At 38.0% G+C, this 27460-nt stretch overlaps 1 protein-coding gene across 2 annotated transcripts in view; it reads left to right on the top strand.

The window, feature by feature from the left end:
• Positions 1–7647: 7647 nt before the first annotated feature.
• CUL2 (cullin 2) overlaps positions 7648–27460 on the top strand; it is a 41096-nt gene continuing 21283 nt past the window's right edge. The window contains exons 1-6 of one of the 2 annotated variants that reach the window (XM_059840262.1): positions 7648–7789; positions 10642–10780; positions 16686–16788; positions 18638–18732; positions 21338–21443; positions 24328–24410. In XM_059840262.1, coding sequence (XP_059696245.1) covers positions 10662–10780; positions 16686–16788; positions 18638–18732; positions 21338–21443; positions 24328–24410 — 506 coding nt within the window. In that variant the 5' untranslated portion in view covers positions 7648–7789; positions 10642–10661. Of the gene's footprint in view, positions 7790–7845; positions 7999–10641; positions 10781–16685; positions 16789–18637; positions 18733–21337; positions 21444–24327; positions 24411–27460 lie in introns of those variants that run through there. The other variant, XM_059840255.1, reaches the window with a different exon arrangement.

Below are 27460 nucleotides of genomic sequence, written 5' to 3' on the forward strand. Positions count from 1 at the left end.
GCTTTCTTTATTTGAAAGGGTTGCATGTTATTATTGTTGAGGGGGGTATCAAGTACTATTCTAGGTCCATTTTTAAAATTATTATTACTTTCATATTCTTGGGTTTGTAATGATTTGATTTTGGATAATAAGTTGCAGTAATGTTACAATATTTTACACTCCAAATATGAAATACAACATTTTAATATGGTTTGTGTTCATTGTGTTAATTTTGTTTGCTTTTTTTTTTTTAATTTTTAAATTTTTTTTTACTTTGTAGGGATTTGTAATAAGAAATTGAAATTTATAAATACAAAACAGGTATCCCAAGTCATATGCTACTGTCTGGTATGTCCTGCAGTTTGAAAGGAGGTACTTACTGATGCACCAAAACATAGCAAAGCAAATCAGAGTACACTAGCAGCTAAGCTGTGATCATTGCTTGAACAACCACACAAATGGCTAAAATGATTTGTGAATGTGTAGTTAGATACCTGGTATGGTGTTTGTAAGTCATGGGGAGAATTGACAGGATTCAGATTGTCTGTTTCCTAATCTACTGGTCCTAGGTCAGGTCTCCAGCGCTGTTGTCTCCCCACATGCTGGAACCAGAACAAACAAAACAATGGAGCGACCTATAGGCTGACAACTTGACATTGTATAAATTGCTGCATACTCATTTGTTGTATATTCATTTCATGTGAGAAATTATTATAATGGGAAAATATTTTCACTAGGGTACAATGTAAGGCATCTGAAATGTTAAAAGAATTGACTGGTGACTTCAAGACATATATATAATGATATTTCTATTGCAGCAGGGAAAAAAAGGTAACTTAGATCTACTTTATGAAATTTTAATTTCATGTGCTGAACAATGTACTTTGCTTATATAACACCTTCCTCATAACATGAATATAATATGTACTTTACAGTATTCATAACCATTTACAATTTATTGCTGTTTGTAGAGATCTTTGACTTTTCAGGTGAAAAGTACCAGATTTGTATAAAGCATTATTTTGTACTTATAGCATGAATATTAAACTTCCAAATAACTGCTTGAGTTGTATTTAAAATTTAAATACATAAAACTTTACTGTTAAAAGTTTTCTGGATAGGCTGTGTTAAAAGAAGCACAGAGAAAACAGTTTGTAGTTGAATGTGAATACACTGTGCCACAGGAATATGGATATCCCAGTTGGCCTACACTTGTGCCTTGAAAAAGATCTATCCTGTAAGGCACAGTAAGGCAGTGCAGGAATGTGGCCAGCACTGATAGGACATTGAGGAACTACCTCACACAAAGGTGAATGACATCAAACATTCAGATAATGCAGTAAAAGCCAAACACATACAAAGAGTTCATATTTATTAAAAATGATTCAATGAAAAAATATATATAAAAAAAGAATTTGCATTTAGTTTACACAGTGACTGTAGACTAGATTTTCTAGCAACTGTAGGTTGTTTTTGATGGGGGAGCAGATTGTTTTGGTGGTGGTAAATTGTTGTAAGTGACAGTGAAGAGCAAGAATGAAGAATATAAAATAAAAAGCAAAAGCTGCTGAATAAATGGAGCAAGGTAAAGGTGTCTGGGAGCTATGAAGGGATGAGGTACAAGTGAAAAATAACTAAATGGAAGAGTATTCTGTATAACACGAGATTGTCAGGCTATTTGCAATGTGTTTATGTGAGAGAGCTTCTGTATTTCTTTCATGTCAAGAATTGTTAGTTCTTAATCTACCAGTGATACAGATAAATGGCTAAAGAAACATATTTTCCTGAAAAGGATATATCTTTCATCAAATGCCAGCTCAACTAATTTCTCTCTTTGATGATGCTATTTTGCCAGCTGGTTTATTTATGAGCTGTTTTTTGTCATTCTGTTTGTCTAGTACTTTTGCACATTACAGGAGGTTACCATCTCCATTAAGTATGAAATATGCTTTTTACTGGATCATTTGAAAGACAGATATACTTTTATAAAATAATTTCTCAAGAAAACACAAGGAAATGGAATGATGCGAAGTTTAATTTGGAAAATGACATGTTAGAAATGGACACTAGACATGTCCCATTTATCACATTTTAGTACAGACAGATACTATTTGCTCTTTTTCCCTTTTTTCTTTTTCTGGAAACAACAACTCTGCAAATTCAACCTTGTCTCAACATTAGGTTATGTTGCCTAAGAGTAATCATCACTAGGGGTTCCGCAGTCACCAAGTTCAGGTGTTTTTCTTTCTTCTGTGTGTATATTTAAACGTACTGCACACAGATGCCATAGAGCTGTATGCTACCATTTTTAGTATGGTGGTAGAACCACTCAAGATTTACATAACTATTTTCTCCAAAACATTGTGCCTAGCAAACAAAAAGCAGAAGCTGCCTTCGTCTCACAGTATCTATTCATAAAATTATAGGATTATGTGGATGTCATGGGACAGAAAGAGAGAAATGGCAAGTGTTTCTTACAGTGGCTTGTGAGAATTTTTAGGGAGTCGTAAGGATGTGATAACTTGTTAAGTATAAACAATCTGCAGGTGGTGTTTTTCTACTTCGTCTTTCTGGTCTTCTCAAGGACGGTGTGTGAGAAAGGTGTTTTTGTTAAGTAGCCAATCAAATAGAATGTATCATATCCCTCTATATAAACCACGTGGTTCTCTTGGATAAAGCTTGCCTGTTCCTGTACTGACTCTTGCCTGTTCCTGTGTCATTCTCGGTGCAAGAGTCACAGTATTACAAAATCATTGAGGCTGGAAAAGACCTCCAAGGTGATGGAGTCCAACCTGTGGCTGAACACCACCTTGTCAAATAAACTGTAGCACTAAGGGCCACATCCAGTTGTTTCTTGAGCACCTTCCAGGATGGTGACTGCACCACCTCGCTGGGCAGCCAGTTCCAATGGCTGACAACCCCTTCAGTGAAGAAATTCTTCCAGATGTCCAGCCTGAACATCTCCTATCACAGCTTGAGGCCACTTCCTCTCCTCCTGTCTGGTTGCCTGGGATAAGAGGTTGACGTCCACCTGGCTACAACCTCCTTTCAAGGAGTTGTAGAGAGAAATAAGGTCTCCCCTGAGACTCCTCAAAGCCAAACACCCCAGCTGTCCCAGCTGCATCCTCATATATCTTATTTTCTGTACACTTCACCAGCTTCATTCCCCTTCTCCACGCTCCAGCACCTCAATGTCTTTCTTGAAGTGGCAGGCCCCGAATTGGACACAGGACTCGAGGTATTGAGCAACATCTTTTCACTGTGTTCTGGCATCTCCATGAAAGGATTATTTCACTATGATTTTTAAATATGATTGTACAGTGGTGCACATGATTTATGAGCCTTTTATAAAAAGGCACTACTAAAAAAGGACTTGAACCATTTTCTGAAGACAATTGCGTAATTTCTCAATCAAAAGGGAAGGAGAGACATTTAGAATAAGATTGTTTGGTTCACTGCTGGTACTATAAGCAAATATATTCCTGGCTCATGACCTGGTAGATGTAACAGAACTTTCTTGGAACCTGCAGCTTCCCTTCCCTTGTGTGCAGCATCCTCTCATGGCTCTCTCCCTCTCTCTCTCATTTCCACCAGCAGGGATAAGTGGTGATGTTTGAACAGTTCTATGTCCTCAGCTGTCACCATGCTTCCCTAACTTGTACTAGCTTTGGAATTTTGTGCATATAAGCTGAAGCACGAAAACTACAAACTAGCTTATATACTAAAGTAAATTAAAAAAATGAAGGAGTAAAAAAAAATGAAGGAGTAAAAACTCCTTCATTTTTAACAATTTGGAAAATAAAGCCACCTGATAGCTTCTTTAGAAGCTTTTTGCATTCTTTCCCCAAATGCTTAGAAAAACAACACTGAAACCTGTTATATGCCAGGTTGCTTGTTTGTTGGGAAATTGTTATATCTGGTTCACCCAGCCATTAGCAAGTACCTGATGCACTTACTGAACAAAAAGAATTTACAACCTTGTAACTGAACACACACAAGCTCCAAAATCTTTTACTCTTTTGACTCCTCATATATAAAGCTGTTTAATATCTGAAAATTCCTGTAAATAGAATCATTTAGGCTCAGTTACTGCATCATAAAGTCTTGGCAGCTCATTGATCTCTAAATACAAGTTCTAAATACACAATTTTGCTTGTCAATAATGTTGCAGAATATTTTTTCAGCAAATTAAAAAAAAAAAAAACAGGAAAGAAAAACTAACTACAATTGCCCAAATAGATAATTGAACTTGTTAGCTACAATGACATGAAAATAAATCGGTGCCCCTTTTTAATAATAGATGGGAAAATTACATATGCAAATTTTTTTCCAAGCAATCTTGGGGAAGAATAGAATAAATCTGGGAGAACTCAACACTTGATGGCTAACTAATAAATGTTGTTTGAGAGAGTTCAACTTTTGTTAATTTTCCTATTTCATGGACAAAAAGGTGTGGGTTTTATTAGTTATATTTTATGTTGAGCAAGTTGAAACTCTTGAACTGCTATTTTTTATCTATTCAGTGCTGCCATCTTGTGGCCAAAAGTGCAGCAAGCGTCTGCTTCTTAATGAAAATTAAAGGGGTTAAAGCAGATTAAATAATCATACATTTTAAATCCTTCATAAGCTTTTAAAAATATACAAGAATAATACTTAATTACTGCGTATTTTATAATCACAAAAGACTTGTTCAGTTTATACATATATTTTGCACATTACCACATGAAAGACTAATACCCACAATAAAAGTCTAGATGAAAAATAGCTATAATGAAATAAAGGTCCATTCCTGCTTTCATTTATCTTGTTTTCAGAAGCAAAATATTATTTTTTAAAAAAAAATTGTATTATTATCTGCATCAATAATGCAGACTAAATAATTTAGTAAAAATTGAATATAACATGCATATAACATAAATAATCCAGTCAATATTCTCATTTTCTACATGAAAAAGGCTAATGAATATGTTACTCTAAAAATAGGATTTTAAATCAAAGACAAGAAGAGTAGATAGTAACGTGAAAGGCATTTGCAAATGACATGGTGGTAGTGGGGAATGTGGATACTTAGTATCAGTTCAGACTGCAGTCTAAACCAGCATTTAAATAAAGGAGTAGATGGTACAGTGGCACACTTAATACAGTGTTTGTATTACCAGAGGGCTGTGGGATACCTAGTTCTGTACCAGAATAATACAGTGTTAGATGTAGCATCAACATAAACAAAATAGACAGCTCCTTCCAAAAGAATTAATTACATAAGAGAAAAGAAAACAAGTTAATGCAAACAGACAGAGAAACAGAAGTATCAGATAAGAGAAAACAAATGCATATAAACAACAGGGAAACTCAGGAAATACTGCAATACTGGTTAGGACAATGAGCAGACTTGATAGCAGATGTAATAAAATAAACATAAATTTGTATATATGGTGGCAAAGATTTAAGATGGCATGTGCATGTAGTAGAAAATAACCTATGTCACTCACTACTGTAATCAACAATATATAAAGAACTGGTAAGTTGACTTCTCCATAGGACTATCCTGCAAAAACTTCCAGAGTTTCCATCTGTCCCCTATCTGTGTCTTCTCTATCTACAAATGCTGGAAGACAACACTAAGCCTTGGTCAAACAGGATTTAAAGTAGCCTGCACATCTGCTGTCATCAAGAAATGCATCAAGACATGACTGAGGTAGCTGAGGATGCCACCGTTAATTGGTCATGCTTTACAAATGGCAACTCTCATTGCTGGCTGTTTTGGGCACATCTGCACAGCAGGTTAATTCACATGATCAACATCTGGGCTTCAGCAGGTAGGAGCAGCCCCACCACAGAGCTAGCACTGAACTGAACTCACTGATTCATAAATCACGTATCCACTCACATAAGTGCATACACACAAGTTTTAGTCTTGCTCTTGGAAGATACATTATAATTATTTCTTAATAGACTGTATGAGAACCTTTGTTCTTTTGGAAGCACAGGCAGCACTGTGGGAGTGGCAAGATGACCTTAGGAACACACACAGTAATGCTCTCAGCTTGCTCATCTGACTCCTGCAATATTCCATTCTATGTTTTCAGGTGGTAATTCTCTGGAATTCCTAAATAATTCTCTGTTATTTCCTAAATACATTTAAATCCAAGAACAGTTTTAAAATACCTTACAAAAAAGCAGTAATGAATGTTCATGTTCTTCCTCTGAATTGTGACTCCCTAATTGTGCTTCCTCAACTGCAGCCTTGTAGAACAGTGTGCAGAATAGTTGCGGATTTGGTACCTAATTAAAGTCTGTGCTTATTGTGAATATTCATAACTTCAGAAAATTGCTACACAATTCTTCCATGCTGAACAACCCAAATTATTAGTTTTGAAAAATACCTCCTTTCCTGTATCTATGTTTCCAGTTTATAACAGTTAACTAAGGACTAAACTTCCTCATATAACAGAAATATAGAAAATATGCACTGGGTAATGTTTGAGTAGTGTGTAGATAAGGATGTTATTCATTAATGGCCATCTAGCTTATGATATCTGATCTTGTACAATTAATACATTCACACAGCATGGTTAAATAGCATTATTAAATTGTGCCAGCATATACTTGAACTGCTAAGAGTTTAACTCAAAAGCTTGTGGCTAATGCTACCACTAAAAAAGAGCCTTCAGTCCTCTAAAAAAGGAGAAAGTACCCCAGATACAATCCAACACTTGCAGAAAATAACAAGAACCCAAAAGCTTAAAGTTACAACCTACCTCCCCCCCAGCAAATAGAAGAACTTTAAACTAGCAGAATAGAAAAATGAAGGGGTTTAGGGTGAAAACAGAGAAAGCTGAAATAGTGTTTAAAACGTCTAGAAGGAGCTAATAAAAATAATTTTAAAAGAGAACACAAAGGAAAGCATTAAGGCTTAATGATAAAGCTGCAAGTACTGGAAATGAAATGGGCAAGGGCTTGATTTCAAAACAGGGAAAGCAATTATTTTGACGTGAGTTTTGAGTCGTTTGAACAATAGAGAATTTTCAGAAATAAATATCTGATTTCCAGAAGACTATTGTCTCCTACGGAGAGCTGCGCTGTGTGCTCTAAATGAATCCCTTTTTTGTTTGTTTGTTTTTTTACAGCAGAGCTGCTCTGCTCAGTTGCGAGCGCCCTGGCCCGGCCCGACCTGCCGGTGTCTGCAGGGCGATGCGATGCCCGGCGCTCCCACCGCGCGCACGTGCGCCCGGGGCACGTGAGCACGCCCGGCTACTTGGTCTCCACAGCGACTCTACTTTGTTACTTCCACCCGACAACTTTGTGTTGCCCCTTTCCGCCGAGGCCCCCTCGGGGACGGCGGGCGCTCCGCCGAGGCAGCCGGGGCCGGGGCCGGGGCGCTGCCCGGGGGTCCCGCACCGAGCAGGGTGCTGGGAGCTGGGGAAATTCCCTTCTGGGGGCCGGAGGCGGGACTAGAACACTTCCACATTCTGAGGTAACGGCGACCTGCTCACACGAAGCCCGGGAATGCCGCGCCCGCAGGAGAGGCCCGTTCCAGCCCCCGTGCCCCGCGACTCCATGTCGGGAAGGCGCGGGACGCGAACGGTCCCGCCATGGAGGCGGAGTGACGCGTGCGCCGCGACCGCCCCGCCGCTGGGAAGTGCGGCCGCCCGCGCTCGCCGTACAGTGCGGGCTGTACCAAACCCCGCTGCTCCGGCGGGGGAGGGTGCGATCGGAAAGTGACGGAGCGCCGGGACCCGTCGGTCCCAGCTTATCCTGCGGCCGGCTGGGAGAACCCAGCAGGGAGAACCCGGGGGCGGCGGCGCCGCGGGTGAGGCGGCGGCGCGGCGGCAACAGCACCGAGCGGGGCCGCGGGGCCGCGCCCCGACCCCGGCAGTGGCGCCGCCGGCAGAGGGGCGGGGCGCGAGCGGCTTTGGGTAATGGCAGCGCTGTGAGGACGGAACGGGGCAGCGACCGCGGCCGAGGGCAGGAGCGAAGGAGGCCGGGCGGGGGTCGCTGACTCGGGCCCCGGGCCACCAGGTAACGCCCTCGCCCTGTCCGGCCCGGCTCGGCCCGCCCGCAGCGCTGAGGGAGGGAAGCGCCGCGCTCGCGGGGAGGTGGCGGTCCCGACCCCGCCGGCTGTGCGCGGGGGCGATCGGGCCCTGCCCCTGTCCGGCCCCGGACCCACCGCTGGCCCCCGCCCCGGGCCCCCATCCCCCGGCGGTGCCTGTGCCGCAGCGCCCGCCCGCCGCGCCCTGCCCCGGGTCCTGCCCTTGCCCCGCAGCGAGGGCGCGGTGCGGCCTCTCCGGCGGGGCCGCTCATTATCCGCTGGCTGCGCCCTCAGCCAGTTTCGCTTTTCTTTTGGTGGAGGGAGAAGGTGGGGAGCGGGGCACCGGGTGGGGGCGGGCAGCACCGGTCACCTGTTTGACGCGAGTGCTCCTGCCTGTGGCTGCGCACCCGCCATGGGCTTGTGATGCTGCTTTTCGAGGTGGTTAAATAGAGTGGAAATTTGGAGCGTTCTTTGATACTGGACAGAATACTATGTTTATTTGTGTGAACAAATCTTTGCAGTATGACAGTGGTGTGTTTTAAAGAATGAGGCGATGGAAGCAGCATCCTTTCATTATCATGTCGAGTAAATATGTTTCAATAACATCTGTTTACCTTAGGGCTTATCAAACAGGTATGGCTTCCCACACCCTGAATAGTCTAAACCCAAGGGTAGATATTCTGCCTTCCTGTAGTTCTTACCATGATCAATACAAGACATTTAATAATCGAAGTTGGTCAGCTTGTGCATTGCTGACACTGGAGCACAGCATACCCCAAAAAACCCGGTGTCTTACAGTGAAAGTTACACCATACGTGTTGAAATATCTGTAAAATACATTTAAATTTAAGTTTCCATGAAAGTTTAACAGAATGCCAAGTAACAGTTATCTTAAACTATTTAACTCCAGAATACTTGGGTGACCATGTGGATGCTTTACACGGTATTCGGTTTTAATCATCCTGAATGCGGTGTTACTGATTAATGACATTGGGATATACTGTGGGGAGGACTTTTTCTTCTCCCTTCCTTCTTCCCCTCAGTTTTGCTTGTCTTTGAAAAAAGGGCTCTTTTACCTTGGGTGTACCACATGTGTTTCCAAGACAGTGACTTCTAATACAGCACGTACAGTTTCATTACCACAAGCACTTATTATGATTCTTAATGTCTTTTGTAGACCATGATTATTTTTTCTTGGGGCCAGCTGGAAATGCTCTCGAGTTTTCCATAAGAGCAGTATTAGGGCTTTTTGAAGATTACCACTTCCCCCTCTCCCATCCTGGAAGTGAGCTGTTGTCTGCCTAAGGTTCATGTTTCTGTGAACCAGTGTATTTTTCAGCTTACTTTCTTTGCTGGATCTTTGTTTTGTCACTTCTCACTGATTTTTCTGTGTAAGCTCCTGCTGACATATCTGGATTGAATTAGTAACCGTGTTACAAATATCACAACATTTACAGCAGTTGAGGAGCTTGGTTCATTAGTCAGGGGGTCAGGTTGTATGCATGCATGCTAAAAGTTGCATTTGATTTCATTGGTTTTTTCTTAAACTGAGAAGTGATATATCCTCTGAGATCTGGTAGTGGTTAAGGCAGTAAGCTGGTTGCTAAATAGTTTTTTAGCATGATATTTGATTCTTTCCCTTACAGAGGTCTACCTTTTGGACTCAAAGTCTGTCACTAGCTTTCTACTTTCTCTTCTGACCTTGAAATTTTGGAAAGACAAGAGTCACTTGTCCATCTCTTTGAAATGGAAATAGAAGTATTCTTTCCACTTTTTATTGTAGTCTTACAATGTCATGTTTCTGAGCAGGAACTAGACTTGCTTTGTGCATGGAATGTCACACATCAGGTCCTTTCTAAATTAGTGGTAATGAGGCCTTCCCAGTTGTCTTTTTTTAAAATCACCTTACTTTTCCCCTAGTTTTATTTAGATAATTTAATGTTGAGTGCGGTTTCTTTTTGCAATAAATCTCTTCTGCTGTATTTGATAGGTTATTACTAGCACAGCTTCTGTATCTTCAAGCCGTGTCTTACTTGACAGATGTCACTGTTTGTCCTGTTGCAGAGTGCAGTAAGCTGTGCACAAGCTCTGCATATTGCCCTGTGTTTTCTTTCTCACATCCCGATCAAAGCTTTCGGGTTTTGTGGCTTTTCAAATGTAACACCAAAAATGTCTCATGAAAGCCTGAGGTGAACATAGGCTGCAAACTGACAGTAGGAATTTCAGATACTCTGGTAATAGTTAAGTTTGTTCTTACCCCAAATTTTCTTAGATACAGTTGAAACAGCCTTTGAATAAAAGTGAACAAATCAAAATTTGCAGGAAAGTTGCTTTCTTCATGTGACACTCTTAAATGAATAGTTTGGTGGGATAATGAACTTCACAAAGCATGATGCTTAGATTAGTTGGTGTGATGTTAAAGGCTGCTCATGCCTATGGAAAATTAATGTTCCATTCCAAAGCATTAAAAATGAGGGATTGTGAGCTTCATTTTGGAGGGGGTGGGTGTTCTTTGTGTCGCTCTATCATAGTGGTGCAACAGTGTACAAAGTTTAAATTTAAAAAATTCAAAGGAAGTGTATATTTTTTTAATGATTGTGCAATGTTGTCTGACATGTTTAATTCTTCTACAGATTAACACTAAAGCCCCACAATGTCCTTGAAACCACGAGTAGTTGACTTTGATGAAACATGGAACAAACTTCTAACAACGATTAAAGCTGTTGTGATGTTGGATTATGTTGAAAGAGCAACGTGGAACGATCGCTTCTCGTATCCTTTAAGTGAAAAATCTGACTTAATGTGTTTGTGTGATGTGTTTAGCACAGAGTAAACCTGTGTTATATAACAGTGATCTTGAGCAGCTTGTTGTTAGGCTGCACCTGTTATTAGGACTGTGAATAAGTTGAAAGGGATGGGGAATTCTGCATATTTGGGAAGTAATCTATGTGAAAATCACCATGCTGATAAAAAGTAAACTGGTCTAGTTTTAGTCAGTTTTGGAAGCTCTAGTACTTAGCTTATGCTAAAGCTGTTCTTACAGGTATTGAGTGTTCCCTATTCTGACAATGAGGTTTTCTTGTATGTTTAAGTGTTTGTGTGTAGCTGAGGAAATACCCAAGACAGAGAGTGCACATCTTTAAGTTTGGGATGTGGGGGATGATGAGGTTGTTCTGTGTAAAGATTTCTCCCTTTTCTTTGCATTTCTAACTGTACTGATAACTACCATACTAGGCATTTCCACAACAAGGTTTTATTTAGAAGCCTTCCTTTCCCTCAACTGTTACTGCCTTATTACTTGTGACAGTTAAGCTATATTTAAGAATAACTACTCTTTTTGCATTCATATGGTGTTGCTGTTTAAGTGACAGCTGTACATACATTGTTGTAGTGGAAAGGTTTGTGTTTTACATGTAAAATGGACCTGTAATATTTTGCCAGATTTAAGTTTCAGTGAACTTCTTTTAAAAGAAGTATAATATTTCCAACCAGTTATACTGTGCCTTGTGTCTATATATTCATTAGCCATTACATCGGGGTGAATAATTTGAGAATTTTAGGATGCTTTGCACCTCTTCTGCAGGGATTGGTCACAGTTGGGTTTAATTGCAAGGGGGCAGAATAGTTTAGATTTATTTATTGATTTATTAATTCTTGTGGGTGGAAAAAGAAGCACCTGAGAAGATCCTTAGACATAAGTTTTTACAAGATAAGCTTATTCTGTGGGCAGGGGCTTGACTCTAAAGTCTCATCTTATTCTGAACATGTTAACTGTTTCTCAGAATTGCTTTCCCGTGTGCCTGTGTTTTGAGCATGTGCACGTGTATATGTACATAGCTTCTAGTTCTTGTGGAGATGTTTTGTGCTGTAATAATCTTAAAGAGCTCTTTCTTTTAAAAATTTTGTAATTATTTTCTGGGAGCATGACCTACCACCTTGTACTGAAGTCAAGTTCAAGTGACTCCAGAATTTTTAAAAAATTTGAACTAATTAGGTGGGTACTTACATGCTGAGAAGTTGTTCTGCAGTCATTCTTTCTAAGCAGTTTTTGAGGATTACATAATTCAGTCTTTATCAAGTGGTTAAATTCTACAACTTAAAACTTTAAGCATTTAAACAAGGGTATCCAAAATAGATTTAAATATAAAATAAGAATTGTTGCGGGAGATGTTGTATTGATTCCTCGTCACACTGTTTTGCTTACAACTTCTTATGTGGAGACCTTGCACATGAGTTTGCTGTTGATCCTCTTTTGGGATTTAGTCCAGTTGATTGAACATCAGAAAAGGATTGCTTATGAATAGCAGACTCAGGAAGCAGTCTTGGAATAATCATTTGGCATGTAATTCTTAAGACCTTACTTAGTATCATCTCTTAATTACTTTCCTTGGAAAGTGGCACTATTAGTGCCTGATTTGGCACAGGCATGAGCCTTTTGGCTTTTTGTCTGTGGCTGGATGGCCCCAGGAGTTTGTGTAATTTTCAGCTTGAGTGTTGGTTGTTTAGTATTTCTGCTTCCTATAACCAAACTTTGCGTTTTAACACAAGCTGCTCAATGAGTGCTCAACACCATGGTGGAGCTGGTAGTTCTGTACAGCTGGAATAAAAGTTTTTTCCAGGTTTTATACATAAAGAAGACTAAAGTATTAAGGATAATTTTTTAAAAATTGGCATTTAAAAAATATGTCATCTTGTTCCTTGTTAACTTTTTATTCTCTCTTAAATTCAGTTTAATTGGAGTAGTGTTTCTAAACATCTACAGCAATTCTAAAGGAAATGTTCTGTTAACTCTTTTTCTTATTGCTTAATCAGCACAATAGAAAGATGGCAAATTATTTCAATAAAACCCATTCATTATTTCAATAAAACCCATACGGGTTATTTCATTGATTATAGTATCAGTTGATCTTTGTACTGTATAGTCAACACAGGGATGTGGAAACAAAGGATAAGATACAGCAAGCAACCACTGTTTCAGTCTGCATCAGTGTATTCTAGGAAGTATTAGCTTTCCCTTGTGCTGTTCGGGGCAGCTGAGATCCAATGGAGTATGGAAGCTAACAGTATTTTAGGGATGACAGGCTTGTACTGCACATATTCCACTTCTAGAACTAATTTTTGCCCCACTAGTTTTCCAGAACTTGTTTGTCTTGAATATAGTGTTTCCTTTGTAACTTATGGTAATTTTATTGTTAAACATGGCTTATCTTTAAATAAACATTTTACCTCATACTTGAAATGCTAGAATGGCAATGAGCTGGGAACCACAATGGTGTAAGAGTTAAAATCTTCTGGAAAAGATCACCTGAAAGACCTCATGTCACTTTATTTAAAATGTGAGTCATCCTGATCCACCTTTGACCTTCAGATTTCCTTTTAAGATTCTCTGCAGAAAGAAATGTGTATGAACTTGTTTCATTGTCTGGTAAATGAGTGACAGTTATGTCTCTGTTTGAGGTGTTAGTGTGAATACATTGTATCACTTTCAAGACTGTTCAGTAGGCATAGGAGTGCTTTTTAAGTTAAGGCTTGGTTAGAGCGGTAGGTAGTTCCTCTGTACTTTGGTAACTGCCTTTTAACTAGAACTTTTTTTAACAGGTAGGACATCAAGCTCTTCTTGTTGTTGTCTTGGGATTGCTACCCAATAAGTTAAAATAAGATCAACAGTACCCAGAGACAGTTGTACTTCAAACAGAATTATTTTAAAAGTATGCAGCATGGCCACCTGCTTTTTTTAGCCATTTTTTCTCCAAATTTGTTCTCCCTTCTCTAATGTACTGTTTTGCAAGGACCCTATGATGAACCAGAAACTTAAACATGTATCTAAAAACAACTGTCTGAGAAGTAAGAGTAAATAAAGTTCGTATGGTTGGGATTCTTTCTGACTGAGTCCTGAAATTCTCTACAAATTTTGGTTCTGTCACAGAAGATTGATGAATAGAAATTTTCCCGAAGCTCTACACTGGTTGCCTAGAGAAGTCTTAACTAGGTGCTTTTTTAAATCTAAGGACAATATTTTTGAGTTTTTATAGCCTTGACTATAGTATTTTCTTGTTGATAGTAATTTTGTTGTTGTTCTTTCTTAGTTTGGAAGTGCTTCAGTTTCCCATTGCTGGGTAATGCCCCTCAAATAGCAACTACCAAAACACTTAAGGGTCTCAGAAGGGTTTTGCTGTTCTTGTTCTCAATACAGAGTAAAGGCCCCTAGGCAGCAGTTTGGCTGCAGCTTCCTCTGGCCTTTCTCACCCTGCAAAACTGCATGCTGAACTGGAAGAACAGATGGCTTTCACCATTAAAGATAAATTATTGAACCATAAAGGTTTCTTCCTGTTGTTCTATGGGACAACAGCACAGGAAAAATATGCTGTAAGTTTATGGAGGAAAATACCAGTGCTGATTAGTGAGATTTTTTTTCAGAGATTGTTTGTTTGTTAAGAGAGTCACAACACTTTGAATATGACACTTAAATTTGTATTCTGGACTCAGAGATAAAATGCATAAAGAAACAAGTACAAATTGAGCAAGGAAGAACAATTTTGCTTCAGTCAGATATATTCCAGTCTCATGATATCTTTTCTTTTGTATAATTCCAGAGAAACTTGATAGCCAGCAAGTAGTATTTGGTTTATACAGGAGGGTTAGGTGCCTGCTCAAGTGCTTCTGTCATTAAGCTCTTAGTTTGTGTATCTGCTGATATTAAACACAGTGGCAAATGTCAAGAGTCCTAGATTCAACTTTCTTCATTTGTAAGAAAATTTGTTCTCTAGAATAAGGAAAGGCATGTTTGGAAGATGTGCATTTTCATAAAGGAGTAGAGATATCATTTTCATTCTTAATAAGGATTATTAAAACTGAGAAGCTTGTTCACAAGAAAAAATCAGAGATATTTGTTTAGTGCTTTCATCAAGTAAACTGCCATTGCTATATTTTTGTGCTGCTGTGAAGACTTCCTCTTTCCTCTAAATTTGTAAATTGTTCTGTTGTAGAGATCTGTAGGTTGTGGTGATTCAGGTAGTGTAGTTTTGGGTCAAAAGAGGAAAAAGTCATATCTCCTTTGGTTGTGAGCAGATTATTAAGATTTCTTATTCCGAGTTTAATTTCTCAAAAATACCTTTGCGTAATGAAGAGGCTTGTGGCTTGAATTATATTGAGAGGATGCATTTGACTACTCACCATCCTTAGACTGAGAAAATTTGTTGGGGAGGGGAAAGTGTAGAAACCAATTATTCTTTACAGTCTCTGACAGGATATTTCATTCTTCGCTATTTAAGCTTGTTTTGATATTTTATTGGTCATTACTTTGCAATCTGGTGTAATGCAATGGTAGCTACTATTACAAAGCAGTGGATGTTGCCCGTTATGTTCCACAGTGTTTCCATTTAACACTTTTTGCTGTTCTGAGGAGAATTCTAGCAATGATCTATATGAGTGAAGTAATGTACTCAAATTTAGATTCTGGTTGGGGTCTCAGATTCCAGTTGCCAGGTAAAGGGTTTTTTCCTAATTAGTTCTCCTGCATCAGAATCTTCTTTGTTTTGAGTAGTAATTCTATATAAAAAATGAAACACGCAATTGGACAAGCTATGTGATGGGAGCCTGACATTATTCTGTAGATTAGCAGGTGACTCTTCAACTGTCTTCTACCTCCTTTCACATAGGCATGTGCTTTTTAGGGTAGACTAGAGGAAAGCAGGTCTTCTGTCTTCCCTTGATTAAAGTGATATACTAAATTATTGATTTCTACCACGGCTGGCTTTATAAAGTGCCTAGGCTTAGTGCATAAGACATGTTTTAAAGTAATTTTGCAGAATTAGTTTATTTCCTACAGCTGTTCATGTGAAGCTTGACCTAATCCATGCTTGACTTTTCTGAAAGCAAAGTTCTCAGTCATAATTTCTCTTCCTCAAATTACTCTTAAAACCTGATACAAACCAAAGGTGTAGCTCTGCAAGGTAGTTTAGGGACAAAATCACCTTAAGGTGGCTTAACAGGTGACTGCTGCTTGTTTAAATTATCAAGTACAACTGTTCTTTGTGGCTGTGATCTAAAGAGGATTACTGAAATTATAATAATGGTTAAAAAGAATACAAACTTTCTTTTATCCACATCACCATTGTGATTATTTAATTTTCAGTGTCTCCTGAAATTGTTCTAGCTGTGGAGGTGAGGGCAAAATGCAGGGACAGTTAGTTATTTTGGACTTCAGGAAGGAAAACTTGAAGTCAGCTTCACCATGAGTTTGCTCTGCTCTGTACTTGATAATCATGTTCTTAATCTAATTAGTGCTTCTTTTCATTATATGAGAAGAGTTTCAGTTCATGTTGGCTGCAAATACAGAAGAATGGTGCATGAAAGCTGCTTTTCACCTTGAGATTACTGTATATTATGCATGGCAAATAAAGGTTAGAAGCCACATCAGTATGGGGCTATCAGAAGTTTCAAGATCTTAGCTCCTCAGCATTCACTATTTAAAATTTAATATTGATGCTGTAAACTTGGAGTTTGCACAAGCCAATGCTTGAATTAATTCCAGAAAATTATCCATTTTATCCTTTTTACTTGATGTAAAAAAGGCCCAAAACCTAAACTGCATGTGTGGAGAAGAAGGGGTTCTTTAAATCATAAACTTTGTTGATATGTTTTCACACTTTATTACAAACCTTGACTTTGAGCCCAGAGACATTTATGCTTTGTGTGTGGCCTATCCCGAACCTCTTGGAGAGAGACTTTATACCGAGACTAAAATTTTTTTGGAGAATCATGTACGCCATTTGCACAAGGTAACCTGTACAGTTACTGATGTCCATGGAGGTGGTGTTCATCCTTTTTTTGATTTTTTTGTAGGCCATTATGAGACTAAATCACAGATGACAGAGTTGCAGAGACACAATACTTGTATATGTGAAATATGTAATGCATGTAACAACATGTCCACAAATGTAGGCGGGTATTCTAGAAACCTATTGATATGCAACACAAAGTAAATAATTTTCTTTCTAAGCCAACAGTTATGGTTTATGCAGTATATTCATGGGCTTGAAAAGCAAGTTCTTTCTTTTACATTGAATGCTTATAATCAAACAAGTTAGAGAAACATGTTAATTTTGCAAATGTAGTTTGTCATTAGCCTTCTGTTTCAACAGAAGTGTATCTTCTCTAGTGTCTTGAAAACTGGTTGTATATACTCTTAAAAAAAGAAACAAAAACCTTCTGAAATATGTGAGAGATAACACAAACCCTTGGGAGGAGAGGAAATAATGGCAAATTATTTATTATGACAACAATATTTGTATGTCTGTATAGCTGTGAGATAAATTCTGTTTCATCAGCTAAGACAGCAAATTTCATTAGAATTATGATTCATCATGTTTAAGATGAATGATGCCTCCATCTACTACATCAGTAAAAAGAGAAGTAGATTTAAATAAGATGCTTATCAGTGTCTTTAGTGTCTTTATAGGGGGCAAAGCATTGCAAATTCTGCATAGTGCTGCTAAATGGCCTCATGCTTAGGTACCTGAGTATTTGACAAGATAGATGGGTATCTTGATGGGCAGTTCCACTGGTTACTGAGAGGATAATTCTGGCACTCTGATAGACTAAAGCAGTTCACTAAACTAGCAGAGAATTCTGCCGAATCATTTCTTCCTCATTTATTTTGTGAGCTGAATGAGCTCACTTAGGATTATCAGGCAGGTGCCAGCACAGTGCAAGCTTTGGGAAGTAGCAGAGAGCACACATCAGGTTTTTAAATTGGCTATCCACTACTTGTCTCTGAGATAACGTTGGAAAACCTTTGCAAAATGCATATAGCAGAGTAAAGCATTCTCAATTCAGTTTTATCTACCAGCTTTCTTCTTTCATAATTTTTTTTTTACCAGTTTTTGCATTTTTTGCCTGGGCTTCTTTGCTGCTTGAGCCAGATTTTAAAATTATACATTCTAGATTCTAGAGAGAATTAAAGTTGAATTTCTAGGGTCTTGTTCCCCCTCTCCAATCATACTAATTAGTTTAAATTGTTGAACTTCTCTGAAGTATGAATCTATTTTGAGAAGTTCAGTAGTTTTTTTGATGATTATTTGCTTAAATTTCAAAAGATTTGGGCCTAGATTTGAAAAACTTTAATGCTTTTTTTTTCCATTTATATGTATCTGTGCTTTGTTAAATTTGTTTTATTCTGTGGTTCTTGGTAAGTATGAGGACTTGTCTATCCAGTAAGACATAGTGGTTTTAAATGGTTATAGTTGGTCAATTCTTCAGTGTGCGGTGCATGTGGCTGGGTGAATATAAAACTGATCTGTGTCAGTGAGAGAATGGTTCTGTGAGTTATCCCACTAGTTTGATGTAAGAATATGAGCCAGGCCTATTCAAGCAGGTACTTCTGAAAAGATCAATAGAAAATAATTCAATAGAGAGATTGCTATTTTTAAATGCAAAATAAAGCAAGTCCAGGTGTTCTATCTGGCTTACCAAAACTTGATAGTATTAAGATGTGTTAGCTTTTTGGTCATTGCCACAATTCTGAATGTGCAAATACTATTCCAAAATTATAACTCCATATATAACTTCCTAAGTATGTGTGCTATTTTCATACTAATTCTGGTGTGTGGGGTGTGTGTGCCTTCACAGAGAGTTCTGGAAGCTGAAGAACAAGTACTGGTTATGTATCACAGATACTGGGAAGAATATAGCAAAGGGGCAGACTATATGGACTGTTTATACAGGTAAGCTTTGCAAAAGAGTTGTCAAACCATTGAAATTAACATGACATTTAACATGATCTGCAGGTTAAGTTGAAGAGTGTTGAGAGAGCAATAGATGAATATGCCTCAGGTTAATTTTGGAGAGAATATAGTTATGGTAGCAGAACATGAGCAAAAAGGATTAATGCCTCAACAGGTAAGTATCCAAGACAGTTCCTAAAGTTCTTTCATTACTAATATGTTCTGCTTGATGTTGCAGTGCCAAATGTGTTGGTGCTAATCAACCCTGCAGTGTATAAACTCATAATCCTAGGAGTTTTTCTACAGGGATGGCACTGTACGGCAGTTTGCAGTTGAACCAGCATGGTTTGAGTCAAAGCTTTAGGATATTCTACTTTTTATGAATCAGTTGGAGTTCTTTTCATATTGCATGCCAGCTCTGAAAAAAGTACCATAATTTAGTTGACTCTCTTGTATCCCAGGTTCTAGTTTGTATAATTCTTCCAGCAATGAAAACTGATTAATGTCTACAAGTAGTAATCTGAAAATTATTTTCAAATAAGATTCCCTAAAAATTTAATTAGGCTTCCATCTCTGCTTCTAACCTGATAGGCAATATTTGAAACACTGCTCAAATGTGAGACACTTTTGAGCAAAATTCTTAAAATGTGAGATTGCTCATGTAATTGGAAAATGAGTTAAAACTTTTCTTTCTTCAGTGTTGATTTTGGTTTGGTTTTTTTTACTTAGCTTCCTTGGCGCATTTTGCTAGGAAAACAAATCTGGATTCAGTTTGAAAATTAAAATCCCACATGTACTTGACTAAACCAAGGTGATAAAACTGATGGAATAAGGAACACTGAAAGAAATGTCTTTGGTTGTTGTTTTTGGTAGTTCTGATGGTAAAAATAGTAGATAAAACCAATGCTGGACGTTAGGCCTTACCAGTGTCTTGGTGCTGTAACTGGTTTCACAGGTACTTTAAAAAAGTCTGTGTACTTTAATTTCAAGTGATTGGGAGAGTTTCCTTATCCAGTAAATTGAATTTAAGTCATTTAAAGGGAAAAAAATAGAAAGAAGTATTACAATTTTTCATAACAAAATTCTGAAAACTAAACACACATGGTGCAGCTTTTGCTTTGTTCCATTTTGTCTTTAAAATATTTGTAATAATACCAGCGTATCATGGTATAGCAATATTTAGTTTTACATGCTACTCTTAGTTCTCTTTCTGTATGTACTGATGGAAGAGAGAGTGAGGGGGAGTGTAGGACTCTCCTTCTGAGCAAGTTTAACGAGAAAAAGCAGATTGGCAGCTGTTGGCTTTGTTCACATGGGGGAAGATGGGAAAATGCCACCAAGGAGCCTGCTTAAGGCTGGTGTTTGAGGTGTTCCTAATGTCCTCACAGGATTAATATGACATGGAGGCCTGTAGCCTTCTAGAGAAACCTGCATTTACAGTTCATGGTTGGTATTGATGGTAGCACAGGTTGCAGTACCCTGTGAGAGTGTGAAAGTAGCTCTGAAAGTGGCTGCTGTACTCCAGTTTGTCATCACTGAACTATAAGTCTTCCTTCTTTTTTTTACTCTGTGGTGTCCTAAATTCTTTCAAGTTCACAGGATTTTACAGTGTGTTCCTCCTTTTCTCCTTTGCTTGGCTTTTGCCTTCATGTCGAGAATGTTCAGATGTCGCTGGTCTGGTGCAGCCTCTGAAGCCAGAATCTCTCAAAGTGCTTCAGTAATCTGGCTATTTTCAGTGTCTGAAACTGAGCATCTCAAAACTCCTGGTTGGATCAGAAATTTGAAAAACCTTCTCCGTTGCCTCATTTAAGCATTTCTAATATAAGAAATATTGTAAGTGTAGTAGGGAAATATATTCTAATTTTTTTCCAGTTATCTGGGAAAGGAAAGAATGGTTCCATTTTAAAATGTTGCAATATTTGTTCTGTGGGAATACTGAGAGTCAAGAGGGATGTTTTAGCACATCTCGCACAGAATCCATTTTGTGTTCTTTATAAAAACTATGCATACAGTAGTAAATACTGAATTTAAATATAGCATTTATAACATTTCTTCTTTATAGCTGTTACTTAAAATAATTTCTGAAAATTCTTCTCTTTAAAATTTGTAATCTGGCTGTTAGCTAGTTACCATGACCTGAGCAAGGGATCATAACAGACAAAAGTTTCCCCTGTTAAAATGAGCAGTATTTCTGCATTTCAGTCTGAGAGAAACACAGAAGAACAAACAGTACAGGTAGAAAGAAATACTTTTAAGTTAAAAGTTGTTATTTTGCACATATATGTATGTATGAGTAACACATAAGTATGTATAAGCAGTGCATGTTGAAAGGCTGGATTCTTACACAAGTATATTGCTCACCAAGAAAATGCTGACAGTGATATTTCAGGTTCCTGTTTGATCTCTGTTACCAACACTACTGTTTTAATGTGATGGAAATTCTTTCAATGTCATTTGTATTATAACATTTTTCTACAAATAGCAATGGCATTGGTTTAAGGAGGTTATATATTTTGTGATGTGAAAGACATTCCACAATTCTGGACTTAAATTAAAAAGCCTTTTATTTTTGCCTGTTTTGATGAGGATATCCTTATTTCTATAGGTACCTCAACACACAGTTTATTAAGAAGAACAAATTGACTGAAGCTGATCTTCAGTATGGTTATGGAGGGGTGGATATGAATGAGCCTTTGATGGAAATTGGAGAGGTAGGTATCTCTGAAAGTGGGGTTGGATATAAACAGTTTTCAGAATGCTGTGAGTTCATCTTTGTCCTTGAAAATTTTCACTTCTTTATGTCACAGAAATATTGTAGATGTAAGCACTGTTCCTCTTGTAAAATGAGATTACAGTTTTGGTGTAGAAGAATAAGAGTGACCTGGCAGGGAAAAGAAACAAATATGAAAACTGTTGGAAAACTTGGGTTTAAAATGTGATAATAGAAACACTTTGCAAACAAACTTTAGATTCTTAAGTGATACTGCTATCTAGAAAACATGTTGAAGAAGTAGTATACTTTTGTTTTGGGAAACCCTTGAAATATTAGTTTTTAGGCTTCTATTTCTTGATGTGACAAAGTATAAAAGCTTTTCTTGAGAATCCCAAGGCAGTAAAGTTAATGTCTGTTCACAACTGGTGTAGGATTAGGTTTATAGCAGTCACTTCTTTGTCCTGAAAAGTAATGGAGACTTGAGGCCTACATTCATGTATTAAATTGCAGCACTATTTTGGTGAATTCATTGCTCCATTTCTTGACCTACAAGGCACTTGGCAAGTTTGTCAAGTCTTTGTTTGGAAAGCATGTACTCTTTCATTATAGTTCCTGTAGGATTCTATCTTTTATTCTTTGGATTGTACAAGAGCTCTAGTAGAAGTCAAATTATTTGTTGTTTATCACTTTAGAATGGAAAGAATTACTGTTTATGCTATTTTAGGTGACTGAAATGATCTGGCCTTTATCTACCCAAGGGCAAACATGTTTATTTTATGTATAGTTCTCTTCAATCTCAGCATGAAGTTACAGAAATAATGCCCAGTATTTTTAGAAGCAGAACTGCACTCTCTGCTTTAAAGTTTTGGTCCAAACATCACTCTTGTGTGGTAACAAAACTTTGGGAGCTTTTCAGCAATCTTAAACAAGTCCATTCTTGCTCAGTTCTTCCAAGGGGTGTATCAGTAGGTCTGTACATGAGAGCAGAGGTGTGTGTGTGAGGTGTGTGGGCACAGCTTCAAACAGTTCTTCATCTCCACAAGTGTTCCAGACATTCAGTAATTGTACTAGGAAACGTACAGGATGAGATAAGTTAATGAAAATAGTCTGCCAGTGCTTGCAAGTGCTTGCTTACTTTTTTCTTCTCTGTATGTTATTAATGCTCGGTGAAGGACACTGCTTTTTTGAGTTGAGCTCCTATCACTGATTTCAAACTCCTGAGTTTTAAATGGCTCTGTGGGAGTCCTGAGCTTAAATACCTTTATTTAAGATGTGCCTTCTGGGTTTTTTCTCTCCAGAAAGAGATTCTGGAAAATGGAGAAAACTGCCACATTCAGTATTGCCAGTCTAGTTGGAGAAGTAAGATCAGTCTCTATCCTCAAGTGGGAGAAACTGTCTTGAACTAATACATCCAAGTTGCTGGATTGATCTATCTATAGTTTATTTGACAAGAAAATTCCAATAGGTGATTGACTTTGCTTCCCACTGGTGGCTCATATGTGAGAAGGACCATGCTAGACACCACATTGCAGAATTGATCTCCATGAGGTGTTTCTCTTCACCTCATAGTCACGAAATGTGTCAGTTCTTTTCCTTTTTTTTTCCCTCCTTTTCTTCTGTCTCTCCAGAGCTGGCTTTTTCAGCTGGCTTCTTTCATTCTGTAGTGGATGAGTTCCTGTTGTCTTACAGAAACTTAACTGTTCTCCAGCTACTGTCCACAAAGTGAGACAGTGAAAATCACTCCTAAGACAACTTTGGTTTCAGAGCATGATCTGTCTTTGGATTTATAAGCAAACCTTTACCTCTCCTTTAGCCTGCTTATGGTGCAGTTGTGTCAGGTTTACTTTCTGTATTGCAGTGTGGGTCCTGAATAGCTGTGACAGTTGAAGCAAGTTCATTTGTCTGCTTTTTAAAAAGGAAATTTATTTCACAGAGTCAAATTGGCAGTTGATGGCTATGTTCCTGCTTTCAGTTAAGACATACCTGATTGATAGTTTAATTTTTAAATCTAATGACCTGTTAGTTGTGTCAAAGCTTTCTTAGAAGCAATATTCGGTCTGTCCTTACTGAACTGTGCAGTTTCATTTTTTTCCCAGTCTGCTACTTCCTGACAGGTGTTTTTGGAGGTCTCCTATGTGCAGTTACTCTCTGTATATAAGGGATCACATTATCCCTTTTGGGCTTTAAATCTGACTTTGATTCAAGTGTAAAAGCTCATTTGAACTCTTGCAACTGTGTTTTTAAAAATTGTATATCTTGGGAGCAACTGTTTCACCTGTAAGAACTGATGAGTTATTGAATTGATTTGAATTCATTTGAAGCCAAATGTTAGCTTGCCAGTGACTTTGCTTAAGATGTAAGCATCTCAGTTTGGAGATGTTCTTTGTGTGTTGGATGAAAGGATTCTGTATCTTTGACTGTGACCTCTGAAAAACTGGCCAAGAGAAATTCCCTTTTGTCAGCTGAGGCTTATTTTGCAATCATTGTTAGAAATACTGGTGTTTGTACACATTCAGACACTTTGGTTAGAAAGGTATGTTACTTACCTATTACTGTGCAGATGTTTAGTTTATGTGTAGTCTCAAAATCTGCCCTTGTAACTAACTTGCTTAGAGTCCTTACATGCATTTGGGAATACTTGGAGTAGAACCAAGGAATAAATCAGTTCTATGAGATGTGTAGGAAGAATGCAGGCTGGGAAGCCAGCATTCACATACTGCCTGACTAGGGGAAGAAGAGGTTACATAACAACTGAATTTTTAAAATCCTGAATGGAGAATTGTGTCATCTTTGGTACTGTTCTGAGTTTGGTGTGGTGGCTTTTAGGGTTTTTTTTTGAAATGTACTTTTTATTGATGTAAACTTGTGTTGTGTCCTGACAGCTAGCTCTTGATATGTGGAGAAAATTAATGATTGAGCCACTGCAGGCCATCCTTATTCGGATGCTCCTCCGAGAAATAAAAAAGTGAGTGTTTGATTGTTTCTTGCTTTACCATAATGGGGGGGTATTGCACTTTTTTTTTTTTTTTCTTTGAAAATCTGTGGACTTTGACAGAATTCTTTTATGTTTAGTTTTTTTAAGGTAACTTCTTTTCTGAGGGTGATGGTCTATCAGCTTTTCTCGTTGTAGCTGTGTATTTGTGGCTTTCATGTGTAGAAAAAGGCAGTGAATTCCCTGTAACCACAGAGTAGTGATCTTTCTGTTTCAGCAGCCCTTCTTATCAATGGAATAGGAGAGGAGTTAGAATAATTGTCCAGGTCCCATAGGATGCCTTTTGCCTTTTTCTCCACCTGATGCTGTCTGCCTTTAGCTTTTGTGCTGTCAGTCAAGTTAAGGACCAGGCCTTGGGCAAAGATTTGCCAAAGCCAGAGAGGCTGTGTTTGTGTGGAACCCAGAACCCTTTGCAAGTGACAAAGCTTCTGGGTTTCTGTTTTTCAGATCAGTATCTTCACTTAACATTTTTGGTGTTCGACTTGAATAAAATGAAAATAATTATTTTTTGTAGTTTGAGGGAAAGTTATTATTTTATTTCTAAATATCTTTTAATTTTTTTTTAAATACTTCTAAACAAAGCCAAAGAGCTTGGGACTTTTAAAGCTTTGATTTAAAATTTTATTTAACTTCTAAAGAAGCTAATTTAGGGATAAACAGAAATTTTGGATCTACTACAGATCTTGTGTGCAGTTGTAAGTTTCATCAGTTTCTGCACTCCTACCAGGTTTAGGATACAACACTCTGGAGTTGCCTAATGACTGGGATTTTTTTAAGTGATTACTCAGGTGACCAGACTGGTGTAGGTAAACTGAAGGGGAGAGGTATTTTGGCAGATGGAGGTTCCTTGGACATGCACTTGGTCAGAAAAAAAATCTGTAAAGCATTGAAAACCTAATTTTAATAGTTTAATTGTATTTTTCATTCCTGAATTAAATATTTGACAACAAAGTAACGGATATGATGTCTCTTTTGGATGGCATTTCTGAAGCCAGGAAGTATTTATTTGCTTCCACTTGTTGAATCATGGTTCCTTTGTAGCCAGGACTAATAGTGATTTATCCATCTTTACTCAAACTATTTTTACTAAATGGAGATTCCCTAATTCATGGTGAAGAACACTGTCCTTTGTTACATCAAGCATAGTGATGCTGGAGACTTGTCTTAGTTAATGTATATATTTCACTGGTGGGTGGGAATGGAAATGTGTGTAAAAACCTTTTTTTGCCCCACATAAGGGGCAACAGACATCTGATGCCCCTTAAAATTGAGGCTGATTGTAGACCTCCCCAGGGTGTTTAGATCAAGGCTGTCACTGGCTTTGGGAGGCATTAGATCTTGAGGCTGTAAGAAGTTGTAGCTATTTCTAACTAAACTGTTTGGAAACTTTGAAATAAAACTTCAGTCATTGTCTCTTAATGGTTGGATTTGGATTTTTTTTTCCCCATTCTTTATTAGGGTTTCTTTTGTGTGGTCTCAGAGAAGTTAATTCAGTTCTGCTTCTCAAAATATACATCCAACAATTCATATTAAGTTTCTTCTAGCCACTTGGTGATCTGCATGTCATTAATGAATTACATAAGAGAGAGCTACTTCTTGTAGCTGTTTTTTTCCTGCAGTCATGAAATGCAGTGCTTCCTGTGGGGATCCTGAGGATGGCCTTTGCAAGTAACAAGTAGGCTTGTTGCTGTTCTTTGCTGTAATTTCTGTATTCAATACAGCTTTTAAGAGGCAGTTTTGAAGATGCTGCTGCAAGTGATTTAAATGTCTTTTAGCCTTGAGTTAAGTAATTCAGGGATTAAAAAGGCACATATCCATAAATTATATCTGTCACACAGGCAAGAATATGTATGGGAATAATATAACTTTAAAATTTTAATAAAATTGATAATACATGTTTATGCTTTAAAACTCTTCTATTCTACACCTTCCTCATAGTAGTTGTTTGTGCATGGTTCAGTTTATTAAAATGCTTTAAAAAATTAAATTAATGTAGATGGGTCAGTTGAACTACTTCTAGGCAGGAAGTTTGTGTAGCATGCAACAGTATGTGGAGTTGATAACTAACGCTGTAGTCGATTATTGCATATAAAAGTAGCTTTGTTACTGTAGTGGAAAAGGTAGGGAAGCAGAGCCACAAATTCTTTCAAATGTTATTTCATCAGTGTATTTAACTGGATTTTTAAGAAGATTTCTGACTACAGCCTTGAGCACACCAACTTTTTAGAAGCTATAAGCTTGTGAAATACCTTATATATTAAAGCTGACAATAAACTTTTTTTAATACATGAAAATAAAGAAATACAAGTAGGGGCCTGTGGCTCAGCTGAACAAGATGGCTAAACTGATCTAAGAGTTTACTGACACCGACAAGGAGCAGGCTGTGCTCTGCTACCTTCCGTGTGCTAAATTTGGTGCTCGCCTAGTTCCTTAGTGACCCAGCTCAACTGCTAATGTGGCAGAAAACCATCTTGGCTAATGTTTCACCAAGCTGGCACAAGTCAATTCAGCAAGGCATTAGATGAGTGCCAAAGCAGAGGAAGAGAGATGGAGGGCTGTGAGCAAAAGGGAACAGGATTAGCCCCCTTGAACAGCAGAGAATTCTTAAATCACTTAAGCCTGTCTTGTCTGACTGCGCTCCTGATACAGAGTTCTGAGTATAACACTTTCATCCCCCTCCCTCTAGCCCCAAGCATTCCTCCTACAAGGTGAGCTGAATATTAACTTAAGCATTCTTGTTTCAACACAACAGGAAGCTGACAAGATCTTGAATTGTGAGAAAATTCATCTATGAAATTCTTAAAAAGAAATAATTTGGAAATTACTCAGGTGCTATCTCAAATGACAGTGTGATTAGTACAGACTAAAACTTCTCTACTAAAGATAACTAACACTTTCTAACTAACTGGACCTATGCCTGTCTAAGCTTATACATTATCTGTACCATTTGTTTGAAATCAAAGCTATTGGAAGTTAACTTTTTTAAAAGTGTTTGGAACAGTCTCATCTAGTTGACAATTGAT

The sequence above is a fragment of the Haemorhous mexicanus genome, chromosome 1 (genome assembly GCF_027477595.1).
Source record: "Haemorhous mexicanus isolate bHaeMex1 chromosome 1, bHaeMex1.pri, whole genome shotgun sequence".
NCBI classification, from domain to species: domain Eukaryota; kingdom Metazoa; phylum Chordata; class Aves; order Passeriformes; family Fringillidae; genus Haemorhous; species Haemorhous mexicanus.